This window comes from Drosophila eugracilis, unplaced genomic scaffold (assembly GCF_018153835.1).
Source record: "Drosophila eugracilis isolate 14026-0451.02 unplaced genomic scaffold, ASM1815383v1 contig_1897, whole genome shotgun sequence".
Taxonomy (NCBI): Eukaryota; Metazoa; Arthropoda; class Insecta; order Diptera; family Drosophilidae; genus Drosophila; species Drosophila eugracilis.
The window spans coordinates 209,745-224,078 of NW_024572751.1; the positions used below are offsets into that span (position 1 = coordinate 209,745).

General features: G+C 41.1%; 2 protein-coding genes across 5 annotated transcripts; one reads left to right on the forward strand and one right to left on the reverse strand.

Annotated features, from left to right (window-relative positions):
• Positions 1 to 131: 131 nt before the first annotated feature.
• On the reverse strand, positions 132 to 7,389 carry LOC108114994 (serine/threonine-protein kinase 32A). Of its 4 annotated transcripts, none has more exons than XM_017226228.2 (9): positions 7,304 to 7,389; positions 3,633 to 3,813; positions 2,739 to 2,794; positions 2,519 to 2,684; positions 2,163 to 2,233; positions 1,953 to 2,079; positions 1,284 to 1,409; positions 1,005 to 1,186; positions 132 to 942 (listed from the first exon to the last, which is right to left on the reverse strand). In XM_017226228.2, exons 2-9 carry the CDS (start codon positions 3,685 to 3,687, stop codon positions 397 to 399), a joined length of 1,329 nt encoding a protein of 442 aa, XP_017081717.1. In that variant the 5' UTR covers positions 3,688 to 3,813; positions 7,304 to 7,389; the 3' UTR covers positions 132 to 396. The 4 variants fall into 4 exon arrangements, with proteins under 4 accessions (XP_017081717.1, XP_017081718.1, XP_041673693.1 ...); XM_017226229.2 differs by lacking the exon at positions 7,304 to 7,389 and adding an exon at positions 7,159 to 7,226; XM_041817759.1 differs by lacking the exons at positions 2,739 to 2,794; positions 7,304 to 7,389 and adding an exon at positions 7,159 to 7,219.
• LOC108114996 (ubiquilin-2) lies at positions 4,349 to 5,556 on the forward strand. Its single transcript, XM_017226232.2, has one exon. The coding sequence runs from the start codon at positions 4,472 to 4,474 to the stop codon at positions 5,492 to 5,494; it is 1,023 nt and encodes a 340-aa protein (XP_017081721.1). The 5' UTR covers positions 4,349 to 4,471; the 3' UTR covers positions 5,495 to 5,556.
• Positions 7,390 to 14,334: the final 6,945 nt, after the last annotated feature.

Here is a 14,334-nt window from a genome sequence, read left to right on the forward strand (position 1 = left end):
ACAAGGCAGAACATAATTTACTCTTTTTTTTAAACAAAAAAAAAGGAATTATACAAAAAAAAAATGTGAAACATGAATGAAATATAACTTGAAATAAAAATAATAATAAAAAAAAAAAGAAACATACTCAATTTGGAATTTACCCGTTTATTTTATCGAATGAGGGGCATCAATTTATATGTACAAAGGTGCTTAACCCTATCTTATTCAATTAAAGTAGTCTAAAACATATAAAATATTATAGTTCAAGACGTGTATAAAAATTGAAATTCAGCGGAGTTCGAAAAATAGGTTTTTTATACTTTGTGTGTGGATGTCTGTCAAAGTCATCGTTGGCCAAGTGGGTCTGGAAATAATGCACACTGAAACCTTTTGCTTGCCGTGTATCAACTTGGTTTATGTACTATTTTTGAATGGGGCGAATTCTTTGAATAGCGGCGATGGAGTCCGATCAATGAATTCTATGCTGTCATTCTTTGATTGGGCGGATGCAGAAGATGCGGTCACGCAGTCAATTGTGTGCACGATGGAAGGGCCAGGTTTCTCCTGAATGGGCGCCAAGCTGTTTACTATCGAGTTGGCCATGGCAAGCTCCAGTTCACGCTGCCAATCGTTTTCCTTCTGTTCCATGGCCTTTCGCTTTAGCTCCTTGTAGCGGTTATAAACGATGAACTCTTTTACTAACGTGGTCTCTGGATCACTGTCCCGTTGCGCGGACCGTTGTTTGGCTAAACGCTTCTTCTTTTTATGAAGTGGCCGCGATTCTACAATCATTTCCTCCAGCTCCAGGCAGGGATCACAGTTGAGGTGGTCTTCGGGGGGCTTATAGATAGGCTGCATCTTTTTCTCGAGCACCTTCTGGAAGTCGATGTTGCGAAGCAATGCTGTCTGATGCAGCTCTTGTTGTGTGCTGATCCTAGCGCCAGGATAGGTGGAGAGTAGCTGCCAGAATAAATAACTATTTATTATTACAAAGTTTCTTAAGATTATCTTATTAAACCCACTCTCTGAAGCAGATCGACAAAGTTGCTGCTCCAGTAGCGCGGGTAGTGCACGGGTGTGTTTAAAATATTTTTAATCTCCGTCAGGGGGGTGTTTGAGTGCACTACAAAGGGACGGTTGCTTCCCCGCATTTCATAGGCCACGACGCCAAGGGACCACCAGTCCACTGGGTAACTGTACCCGGCTAAAATAAAATTTATAAAATTGTAATGCTATTAATTAGGTTAATCCTAGTTTTCGCCCGTATTAAAGATCGCGCTTAAGCAGACTCTTTCACTCACCCAATTCGTCCAGGGCACACAGAAACACCTCAGGAGCCATATAACATAAAGTCCCCGACATGCTACACGCCAAGGCATCTTTTTGCAACTTCGTCGCAATATTAAAATCAGTCAAATGAGCATGCCCTGAAAAGATTTTTTTAAATTTTGTTTCTGTAACCTCTCAAAAATGTGCGCACACATACAAATCGAATAAATTAGCTATAAAATGAGAAGCAATGCTACAGTTGAGTGCCGCGATTAAAAAACTCTGTAAACCAATTTACAAGTACAATCGAGTGTAGCGATTTAGATACCCGTTACTGCCTTATACAATTTAAAAAAAAATTATTTCAGCATAAATTGACGCCCATTAATCTGCACTCCTAATCCCAAGTGTTTATCTAGCTTCATTCAACCTGTTACACCCTTTTACGGGTATAATAATATCTTACATAATAGTCTGAAGTTATAAGTCCATATTGGGAATATATAAGCAGTTAACAAAATGTCGTTAATATAATTTCAAGTTTAAGGGGTTCAGTTTTTTTTTTTAAATCGCTATGCAGATATTCTAATTTCAGTGTGCCTTGTGTAGATTTCGAGATGAGATCTCGGCCCTTCCTAAGGGCAGACGTATTGAACAGATGCCATATTTCATAAGCTAGTGATCCCGAAACAAAAACTTACCGGCATCGTCCAATAAAATATTATCGGGTTTAATGTCCCTGTGAACCACTCGGTGCGTTTGCAAGTACTCCAATGCACTGCCAAGCTCGCACACTAATAAGGCCACACTCTGCTCGGAAAATTCCACCTTAGGGGAACATAAAACAAGGCATGTATAGGAAGGTATAGGAAAAGGAGTTCTTATATAGTCTATAATATAGACGAACTTACCCGGTTCTGTAAATGATATCTTAAGTCACCTCCAGTCAAGAGGTCGCAGACCATGAATAAGTCCTCCTCATCTGTTAACGGAAAAATACAAATGTGAGAATACCTTGAGTTCATTTTCTTTTCGATTGCCACTGATCACAAACAGCAACAGACAGGTAGACAAATAACGAAAAAGACAAAAAGAGGCAAAGTTAAGAGTAAGAAGCTGAAAAGCTTCGCCAAATGTATATAACTATATATATTAGATATATTTAGAATTAAATTAACTATTATTAATGAAATGTAACTTTTTAATATAATCAGCATAAAGGGCATGGAATTATATAATTGCAAAATAATTAATGTAAAACCCTTACCCTGAAACGAGAACCATAAATTGACGAGAAATGGATGCTCCAATGATGATAGCAGTTCGACCTCCTTGATGACACCGCCGAGAGCTCCACGCAGTTCGCAGGCAGAGCGGCTCACATATTTCATGGCGTAAAGAATTCCGCTATCCCGCTTTTGAACAATGCAAACCTAAAAAGAATCTTCTAAATAGTTTTTCTTGCAATATCTAAAAACAGATCCTACCTTTCCGAAACTTCCTTTGCCAATGGCACGAAGTATTTGGAAGTGATCAAAATTTACTGTAATAATGTGAAAATTGGTGTAAATATGTGACGATCGTTATATTACCCCCGATCCTAAAAAAACCGTGCCATTTCTATGTACATATATACTTTATAATATAAAGTTTATATTCTATTTCCAGCTACCCACACATCCAAAAGCATCTAATTCGTGCCCATATTTTGGCAACATAGCATAGAGGCCATTCTGGAAGAGAAGTCTAGGTGACAGGATTTTGGAAAAATCCGACTCAACTGAATTCTTTGCCTGGGGCACAGGAAAAATGGAGGTAGAACGTCCACTTGCAGTAGCCACAGCTTGGGAAAATGGTGAACGATCAGCGCTTCGAAGTGATCCCTCCCCAAGTAGCTAAACCTTAATTCGAGCAGTCGGTTGCAGGTGCTCGCTAAGAGGAGTTTGAAGTCATCACCGTGCAGGGCCACCTCAAGAAGGTTCAGTGAGATCTTGGTAAGCTGGTGGCGCCATATGCTACCGAGGAGTGGCCGACAGCGCTTGTAGCTCTGCAGCATAGCAATCTGGTCAGGCAGCTCTAGGAGTCCCAATATTCTCGACAGGCACAGGTCGTCTACTGAATCCATTATCCCCGGTTCACCTAGGATGTGTGAGCTATACATGTATGACCTGTAGAATTTGTACATGTCTTTCTATACCCGGACTACTCCGTTTTTAGAAAATAAAGTGTGTTAATGTGTGTTTTTGTCATTTTATAAATATTTTTAGGCAAACAAAAAAATTAAAAATTGAAAACAAACTATTTTTTTTGCTAATGTTAACTATGATAACTTAAAATAAGTGAATATAAGCTTTATCCCGTTGGAGATAGTGTATACATACCATCCTCATCGCCGAGCAGACTAGAGTTAGATCTGCTCGATGTGTTGGCGCCCATGGTGCTACATTAATGGGTAGATCCTAGGTCAATTTGAAGCACCAGGATCCTTTCTCGGAATCTTCCCCAAATCGAATTGAAACTTTTAGTAATTGCTCACTGTTTCCGTACGTGTACATGTACTTCCTATTGAAGGGAATAAAGGATAGGTAAGATAAATGTAAGCTATAAGAATAATAAAATGGATATTAATTTTAGCTTACAATTCGTAACCACTTTAAAAAAAAAGAAAAATATTGTGTTGATACCTTATATGAGAACATTGAATTTATTTAAATCGGGTTTCTAATTTTATTATCTTAAATTTTGCATTTTTCAACGTTATCAAAAAATAACGAGATTTTTATTTACCGATCAAGAAGAATAATCAGAATGCTTTAAAAGAAAAATTAACTATAACTATAATTAAATTTTTCGGTAATATTTAGTGCTAGTATCTGTAACCCAATTAACCTAACCTAATTGAAAATTAAAGTCAATAGTTTTCAGGGTAAAAAAAAATGATGCACCAAACAAGGTATTTTACATCCAATCATAAAAAATGCTTTAATTACAATTCCAAAACCAACCATTTTTTGTTTCAAAAGTATTTGAGATTCCGACGTTCACACGTTCTGAAAAAAACTTGTTACCCCAAAATACATAACACATAAGTCACATGAAACCTTTTGGGATTCTGACAAGGTGACGCAAGTACATAGATGCTATCAGTCATTTCTATTTTATAAGTTTTGCTCGGAATCAAAGGAAACACACACCCGGGCTTGTTGCACCGGGCGACAGCATGAGCCAAGAGTCAATAGACATCAGAGCAAAGGGCTGTGGTCACGAGGCACTTGTGACCCTGCGCCGTAACGAACTGATCCGGAATCTGCGTGCACTAGTGGCTGTGCGTTTTGAACGGGCTATTCCTAGGATTATTCTGGTCTTCGCTGGCCAGATGCTAAGTGACGAGGGTACCATTGACAGTAAGGGCATTGTGCCCGGAGTCACCGTGCACGTGGTTTGTCGTGCTGAAGTTCCTAGCTGTAGATTTCTGAAGTCAAGCCTTGGCATCAAGGCTTCCAAATCGAGCGAACGCTCTTTGTCTTTGAAATCAGCCAACATTTCCTATCTTAACCATGAGCCCGGTCTGATAAGAAACCTTTTGCAGTCTGATCCTCGGATACGGAACCTTCTGGAAGAGAATGTAGCCATGCGCCACTTTTTAAACAGCGATCAAAACCTACGTGAGATGCTCTCGTTGGCTTTTAGTTCGGCCAAGCAGGAATTGGGACGTCGCCGTGACCTCCACATATCGCGCATGGAGCTTATTCCCGGCGGCTATGAGATGTTGGGTCGCCTGAACTATTGCATGCTTCAGGCTTACGAAGACAGTGTCGCCATGTCCTTTCAGCAAGCATCATATGGCGCCGAAGAAGGCTCAAATCCCCAGCGAGGTCGCGAAGTCAAAGACCCACTTCCTAATCCTTGGCGCCGCACAGCAAGCAGAATCGACCTTAAAAGAATTGGCGTTCTGGCCAGACGCATTCTCGCAGGACGGGCTTCCGCTACCCAACACGAAACTTTTACCAAAAACAGCCCCTTGAAGCAGGAGGCTTCTACTGAACCACAGGTCAAGCGAGTCGACCTTCGTGCCCGCAAACAGGTTCGCTGGATGCAATATTATCGTGTCCAGCTGGAACAGCTGTTTCAGATGGGTTACAGGAACCGCAATCGAAACAAACGAGCTCTGCTGATCTCTCTGGGCGACGTTAATAGCGCTATCAGACTATTGGACCACTGGGATCGGTCTAGGGAAGAATAAGATCCGTTTGTAACACTTTTGTTATGTTTATTTTTGGCTTAAAGTCCGTGACTGCATCCCAATTCAAATGTGCACGATAAAACACTAAAGTATTTCAATATTGTTCTTAAATCTCAGAATGGAGAGTGGTGTGTTACCAGATCTATAATATTTGAAATTCTTTATTTCACCATCCAGCCACCCTTACTATAACTCTCCTCCAAAGCGAATCATTGTTTTCCCATCTAGCCAGGCCCACTCTAACACCAACAAAAACACAGAAAACTCAAAAAATTCGATAATCTGGGGGAACTATAAGAGCTAGAATGATAGGCTTAGGAATAAGTGCTTTAGAGATGCCACTGCAGCTCGATTTAAGTTTTAATCCGGCCACGCCCACTCTAACGCCCACACGCCGCGGAAAACTGTGGCGTCCAGATTTTTCAAATCGGAACACAATTTTGCTATTTTTGAAGAAATGTATGTTATAAGGATTCTCCACATTCCACTTCGGCCACATTTCTATCACTTATAGTTACCGAGATATCAACTTTGTTACAAAAAGCGAAAACCGTTTTCGAGGATGGTTGGCGTAAGAGTGGGTGACAGACGGACATGGCCTTATCGACTTCGCTATTGATACTGATGAAGAATAGGGTCGGAAACGCTTCCTTATATCTCTTACTTTCTTTTCAACGAATCTAATATACTGACGTCACTGTTTCTTTAAGGATTATTAACAGCAATTACTTAATAAGTTCTATATATTCTTATCTAGAGCTTATACCCTTTAGACGGACAAAAAAGCTTTCTTCTATCTGTTACATACTTTTTAACGAACTCTTTATGAGGGTATGAAATTTATAGCAAACACTATAAATAGCACCTGTAGTATTGCTCTTGAATTCCTAACAGCAAAGTTGATCAAAGCCGAGTTGACGAAGAACATAAATGAGAACGGATTAGATTAGCTTTGAATTGAATTAATTACTACCACTACCCATCTGTATGTGTAAAATCCTAGTTCACGTCAATTAAACCATAGGAAAGATGACATCATATTCTTCTCCGGCGCAGGGAAAAATCTATAATCGATGGATCCGCGATTCATGTTTGCGACCGCACTGTTGAGACAAGTGGTAAAGGGCCTTTTAATTTATGTACGAGTATGTTCATATGTATAAGCAGCAGTTGTCACCTGCTTTGCATAATCCAAATCAAAACGAGAGTTGGTGTCGTATTAGCATAGATAAGACATTATTGCAATCGCATGTAACTGCCGAAAGGTAGGACACAGGGAACAGAGAAAAGAGCACCAGAAGTATGTGCTTCTGAGGGCACTCGGAAATCAAGTTGACAGCTATATTCAATGCGAACGAACTAAAATATAGTTCATTGACATTGCCTCTGCCACACAACGGCCTTAAAACGCCTACTCCGGAGTTATGGAAGCGATGGTAATCGCCGTAACGTTCTTAAGGTTAGCTCTTCGATTCCTTTGAACTTATCGATTGTCATCATAAACGAAATGTTGTTCCTGCCTATACATGCATGGCGTATTAAAGTCGGACCCACATATTCGTGCAGCGGTCTTAAGAAGTCCCTCAAAACATGGCACATCTCCGCATACATGGCACTACATGGCCCGGCTCTTGCCAGGCAGGTGTGTATGCGTGTTTTTGTACCTGTACTGATGAAATGAACAAGGCAATTGTTCCTATTGCTCTTTTGATTCCTGTATATTTTATGTGTAACTTGCAAAGGCGAAAAGACACGCGATTGTCACAACACTTAGAAATGCTTAGCTGTTACAGCTAGCTGTGCCTTTACCTTCGCCGTCGGCGAAGCAGGAGCAGAGTGCCGTAATCCTCGTTTGACTGTCGAAACACCGAGTTCTACCTCTGCGAGACTGGGACTGAAACTGTTTTGTTTACAGACTGGCACTCTGCTCTGCCATGCTGCAAACTTGGTCTCAAAGAGAGATTCAGCGCAGGCGCCGTCCTGCAGAGAGTGTCAGGATGGATTCAAAGCGCTTTTGAGCACAGCGTTATGAATGAATGCGAAATAGCTAACATGGCTAGCTATTCTGTATAATTTGGTTACTTTTGCTGCGATGGGGTATGCTATGGCCCCGATTATATAGCCTACTCTTTGGGGCACCGGAAAGGAGGCGCACCATCATGACCATAAATTTATTGATCACATATTTCCCCAGTTACCGGGACTATCCTTCTTCCCCGACTGAATCAGCTCACATCCGGCATCAAAAATATCATACTTTTATACTTTACAATATCATACTTTCAGCCGATTTAAATTATCCAATAAAAATATCTAATATTATCCAGAAATAAAGTGGGATGCGCGTTTTGACCGTTCGTGACTATATATAATACTATCGGTACCATCGTCGACCGACTGAAAACTTTAGTATGTATGAAATCAGAATGCTTTCCGCTGCTGTCAAAATCCGAAGGCAAATAAAGGTTAAAGCGAAAAGCCATGGTCGGGTTTTGATGGTCGTAGGTACTCGTTATAAGGTGCCAAAGCTGGTCATAACATATGCAATGATAATTCACTGTCATTTGGCCCAACGACCATAAAATACAGCAAAGTTGTACAACAAAGCCGTGTTATGACCGCAATGTTGGTCGTTCGGTGTTTTCCCAATTTTATATGCAGACCATCCACATCAATATCAACGTATGTCCTTACGACGGCTTTTGTCGGCCGGGTAGGCATTTTAACTCGTTTTACCCTTAGGGAAAATCTTTGATGGGTGGTAGGAATCGATTACTGATTCTCGTAAATTTGTGCGTGTGACTGACCTTGTTTTGACCCATGGCTAAAAGAAGACTGGTTTGTTAGTAGGTGGGTGCCAATTATTCCAAGCAACTAACTGACAAAAATAAAAATTAGGCAGAGTCCGCAGTTGTCCCTTTGAAATATAAATTTATTAATTTATATTCTATACCTATCGACCACAGAATAGTTCTTAAACTGAAAAAAAAAAGCGGAGAACAATAGTCCTGTTTTTATGTTCGGCTGGCGGATAATTCGTCCTTTTGCGTACTTAGCCATTTATCAAATCGATTCAATAGGTGTAAAGTTATTTTTGAACAATATTATTAATATTTTTATACCCGTTATTCGTAGAGTAAAAGGGTATACTAGATTCGTTGAAAAGTATGTAACAGGTGGAAGGAAGCGTTTCCGACTTTAAAAAGTATATATATTCTTGATCAGGATGAATAGCGAAGACGAATGAGCCATGTCCGTCTGTCCGTATGAACGCTGAGATCTCAGGAACTATAAAAGATACAAAGCGCATCTTATGGTGGTACTATTATCCGGCCAACGCCAACAAGGCTCGGATTTTCTAGAAAAGCTAATATCTCGGTAACTATAAGAGATAGAAAGTTCGGATTAAGCATGTATGCTTAAAATCTGCAAAAATCTCGAAAACTCTAAAAGCTACAAAATTTTGCTTAGGAACACGTATATAATAGATGCCTCTGCAACTTTCCACGAAGTTGCATCCGGCCACGCCTACTCTAACGCCCACAAACCCCGGAAAACTACGGCGTCTATAATATTATTCTGAATGCCTTTGTTTGACCTTGTATAACTTATTTCTGTTAATATCTATCGATTTACCAAAGATTTTTCAAATCGGAACATTATTTCGCTATTTATAAAGAAATTAAGGTTTTAAGGGCTCACATGGGCAGTGACGTCACTATAAGCATACTCAACATACTTCCTCTGACTATAGGTGGCGCCTTGTGAATTTCCACTAGCAAAATTAATATTTTAAAATTGTGTAAAACAGTAACGGGTATCTTGTTGTCGCGGCACTCGACTATAGCGTTTCCTCTTGTTTTTTTTCCCGACTCCCGTTGCTTGACGTGCAACCCATCTCCCGCCCAACCGACCGAGGGGCGCTGCCGTCTGACGTACGGCTCGGAACACGGGGATAGACCCGAGTGGATTAGTAAAGATACGAGAAAAGTTAGTTTTGTGCTAAATGGATTAGTATCGAAACTTTCAAAGTGTTAGAAGAAGAAGAAATGTTATAAAGATCATTGTAGTTTGAGCATAGTGCCCGAAATGGTTCCTGTTGGGCAAAGTTCGAACTACAATGCTCTAAGAATAGAGGAATATAGTTTCTAGTAATCCTAAGGGGTACATGGATATTCAAGCGGCCTAGAAGGGTCTGGCTATCAATTTCACCCTTAAGAAGATTATGGATAAAGACGACACCAAGCATCGTCCTACGATTAGCGAGGGATGGCAAATTGATTAGTAAGAGTCTACTTTTATAAGAGGGAAGGTGTATGTTTGCATCCCAGTTGAGACCGCGGAGGGCAAATATTAAAAAATTCTTTTGGATTGATTCAATAAGGCACTGGTGAATCCCATACTGGGGGTCCCAGATACATGATCCATATTCCAGAATCGGACGAACTAAAGAAATACAAAATGTTTTGGTAACATAGGGGTCGTTAAATTCCTTCGACCACCTTTTTATGAAACCAAGCACTCCTCTAGCTTTATTAACCATAGAAAAAATATAGACGGAAAACTATAGTTTTGCATCGAGTATGATGCCAAGATCTTCAACTACATTAATTCTTTCCAGAGAGTGGTAACTTTAGGTCATAGGCGACAGAAGGTCATTGCTTTGCACTTAGAGCCATTAAGATTTAATAAGTTTGCAGAGCACCAGTTTTGAAAATGATTAAGGTCAGATTGCAGTTTCACCTGGTAGGAGGCATCGGTATATTGCAGACAGAGTTTGACATCATCTGCATACATAAGTACTAGGGAGTCATTAACAACCAAGGGAAGGTCATTAATGAATAAAGTAAAAAGTAACGGACCAAGGTGACTCCCCTGAGGGACCCCGGAGGAAGCATAGACTAAAGCAGACACTGAATTTTTAAAAATAACTCGTTGCGTTCTACCTGTGAGGTAACTGCTAATCCAACCCAGGAGATCAGTAGGAAAACCGATAAGATCGAGTTTTTCTAAAAGAAGGCCGTGATTCACGGAGTCAAATGCTTTACTGAAGTCAGTGTAAATAACATCCGTCTGAAGTTTATTTTGGAAACCAGTGATCACGAAGGATGTTAGTTCCAGAAGATTGGTAATGGTAGACCGTTGGTTCATAAAGCCATGCTGGCATGGATATATGACAGATCTACACTGGTGCTGCAAGTGAGGCACAAGAATTTTTTCGTAAAGTTTCGGAATTGCTGATAGTTTAGATATATGTACCTCTGTAATTTTCAGCATCCGATTTTTTCCCCTTCTTGTGAAGGGGAATAATAAGGGACTCTTTCTAGATAGCGGGAAACGTGGACGTCTCCAGGGAAAGGTTAAAAAATTTTAAAAGGGGTTTGGCCAGGGTAGCAGAGCAGTACCTAAGCACACCGCCCAGTACCCAGTCTGGACCTGGCGAAAAGACTGGCTTCACATTCTGAAGATCCTTTATAACCCCACATTTCGACAAGGTGGGTCGGGAAATTAAGTTAGACCGGGGGATATCATAAGCGTAAGTCTGCGCGTTTATTAACAAAGGTGAATAGGTGGTTTGAAAAAACTGTGCAAAAAGATCGGCAATTTCCTGATCCGTGCTTGCATTAGATTTTCCAAACGATAGCAAAGACGGAAAGGTTTTAGATTTACGCTTAGTGTTAACAAAACTATAGAACTGCTTCGGATCCAGAGCAAACTGGTTCTTACATCGAGCTAAATAGTTCTTATAACACTGAGTGTTATGCACGCTAAAGTTAGACCGAGCCACCATATAATGCACATAACAGTCATTGCTATTAGTTCTTAAGTATTTTTTAAAGAATCTTAATTTGATATTTTTTAGATTAGAAAGGTGCCTTGTATACCAAGGGGGTTTATCCGCCATAGCCGGATACCGCAACGGAATAAAGCGATCAAAAATTAGGTTTATATACTATAAAATATATCTAGATCAGTCGACATATCGGTATATGCGTAAAAATCGGACCAGTCAAATTCTGAAATAAAGTTATTAATTTTTTTAAAGTCGGCTTTACGAAATCATCGAATTTTCTTATTTCCTTAGTACATAGCCCCATATCGATCGTTGGATGATAAGGATATTCAGGGTGTGTGAGAGGTGGAGCTCTGTATACGGCGTCCGTATCAGAGAGAAAGACTCTACCACCATTTCCGAGGGATCGGTCAAGCCTATATATTGTGTAACTACTGGGGAAAACTTTAGAATTAAGAATTTCTGGAGTTAGCCAGGTTTCGGTAAACACAATGACCTGGAATGCAAACGAGAAGCTTACCGAGAACAAATTAGAAAGCTTAGAGCGTAAGCCTCTTGTGTTCTGGTACGAAAGAATAATGGATGATGTTAGTTTTTTATGTTGGCAGGAGCGTTTACTTGTGGCTACTTTTTTCTTCTTTTTATTTTTAGGCTGATGTTCTTGAACGAAAATATGTTGCGGCCAGAAATTGGTCGAACAGATATCGTCAAAAGTCATCGGAGGAACACGGATCTTGAAAGATGCCAAGTTCCTAGCGTAGGAATATTTATACTTAGTGATATTTTCCACCCTAATATCGACTTTAAGCTTTGCTTGAATGTAAGCTAAGATGTCCGATTCGGACGTATCAGGGGAAAGCTGGGAAACAAAAATGTGTTTCTCTAGAGGAATACCAATCAAGGTCTTTGGCGGGGCGGGTGGTTTACCCACGCTACCATTGGGTGCCGGTAAACCGGACCGTAAGTTCCTCTGGTGAGTCAAGGGGGGTCCAATGCGACTACCTCGGACTGCTCATCGGACAAATGCCTACGTATCTTAGCAACATTTTCGGGATCCGAAATATGGGCTGTTACCGGTGTCGTCACGATTGGAGTGGTGGACGGCAGCCGTGACAATGAAGGAGACTGTTGAACATCAGATGGAGGGAAAAGGGAGTTATTTGCATTACTGGCGGTAACCGCCGGCGGCAAACGGGACGTTTTTTTGCGCTTAGGAGACTCATTCAACAGTTGTAAATTGTTGAACTGAGTGTCCAGCGCAGAAAACAGGTCGTTAGCTTTGCGAAAAGCAACCAATACCTGACATTTTTAGTCTGCCGCATAAACGATCTAATTTCCTTCTGGGCCTCACGACATCTGTCACAACAGTAGTGTAAGCCAGAGTCGGAACGACCCAAAGCATCCGGAATGGTGGCTGACTTAAACCCTGCACACTTGGAGTGCGCAATGTTATTACACAGCCAACAGTGGACACTTACTTGGTCAACCGGCACAATTTTATTGAATTTTTTAATGCAACAAATAATATCGGACATTTTGGCAAATAATTAATCAAATGTAAACCACTGTGCCAGAATAATATTATAGGGAAGAAGAAAGGGAGCTTGAGAGAAACAGTTAGGGGCAAGAGAGTGAGCGAGAGAGTGTTAGCGAGAGCTACGAGGCGTTATAAGAGAGTACAAGTTGTAATAAGAGAGGGAGAGAGAGTGTGTTTTCCAGAGCTGAAGCCGGTGGGAGATACAGAAAAGAGATCTACAGATGTTGTGCTGGAGAGGTAAGCGGTGAAAGTTCCGTTACTAATACACAAAGAAAAGTAAAAAATATATTAGAATGCAGACCACAGTTGTTCATATTTGCTTGCAATAAATGCTTTATGCAAACAGATTACAATAAATGCACTGAACGAGACGGAATCGAAAACGGATTTTTCAAGTATATGTATAAACGTTTGCAAAAAGTAGCAAAAACGAGGTGATTCGGGAATAAATTCAAAGATTAAATCGCTCGAGAACACGCAAAAGCCAAAAACACAACCGTTTGCTTTGAAAGAGAAGTGAAGTGTTTATGATGATGATAGGTTTTTATAGATTTCTAATTTGGCTCTAGGCTTACAGTACATATAGAACATATAGATCGATTTTGCTGCGATCTTCAGATTCATCGACCACAGTACGCTTGCGCTTTGAGGGGTCCGCCGATTTGGCTTTACTCCGTCTGGCGGATGCGGCGCGAGTTACTGATCTCCTGTGAGTGGATGTGATCTTTGAATGACAGCTCCTCACGCAGGCTCTAAATGGTATTTTCCAAGTCAACGCTCGACAGTGTCTCCTGCTCTAGAGTCTTGCGCTTGTTGTCTAACTGCTTCAGCAGACTATTCAACTCCCTTGACACATCGTTCAGGACATCAGTGATCTTATTCCGATCGGCATTGGTCGTGTTGAATTGGTTGCTCAGCTCATTGGCTCGCGACTCGTGCATGCGGGCATGCACTGAATCTGCAGTGCTGCACTCCTTGGTTTTCTTGTCCAGTCGGATTTTCAGCTCCTCGTTCTCCTCCCACAGACGCTTGATATCGATCTCGCCATCATCCAAAACACGAAGCCTCTCCAGCAGCTCAGCCACGAAAATGTACTTGATATTGGTCGTCCCGCAGGTGAACGTGGCCCTAGTGGTCTCATCTCGATGCTGAGGCGGGAATTCTCTGTCTCCACATTACGCACCCGGTCAATATAGGTGGCCAGACTATTGTTCAGGTTCTTCAGCTCAAACTTCTCAGCCACGCGAAAGTAGCGGGTGGGGCTCAGGGGGCTGGAGGTTGTCGATGACGCGGCCAAACGAGGCTTTCCTGGGGTGAAATCATCTCCAGAAACTACCCATACAAAGCGCGTCTTCTGCACAAGATGCAGACCGTCTCCTAGTTGGATTTACGCAACTGAGAGCAGATCAAAAAACAGTCTGGCTCCAATCAGCAAATCCACACGCTGCGCTCTGTGGAAGTTGGGATCTGCCAGAACCGCATTGGCAGGAATGGAGACATCTATGTTCA

Bases quoted from the DNA above. Each gene is read 5' to 3' on its own strand.
- LOC108114994 (XM_017226231.2), bottom strand. From the start codon at position 3,436: ATGTACAAATTCTACAGGTCATACATGTATAGCTCACACATCCTAGGT. The intron at 2,805-2,956 runs ATGGGCACGAAT...ACCAATTTTCAC, and splicing joins CTATGCTATGTTGCCAAAAT to ATTATTACAGTAAATTTTGA. The intron at 1,410-1,952 runs GTAAGTTTTTGT...AAATCTTTTCAG, and splicing joins TATTTTATTGGACGATGCCG to GGCATGCTCATTTGACTGAT.
- LOC108114996 (XM_017226232.2), top strand. From the start codon at position 4,472: ATGAGCCAAGAGTCAATAGACATCAGAGCAAAGGGCTGTGGTCACGAG.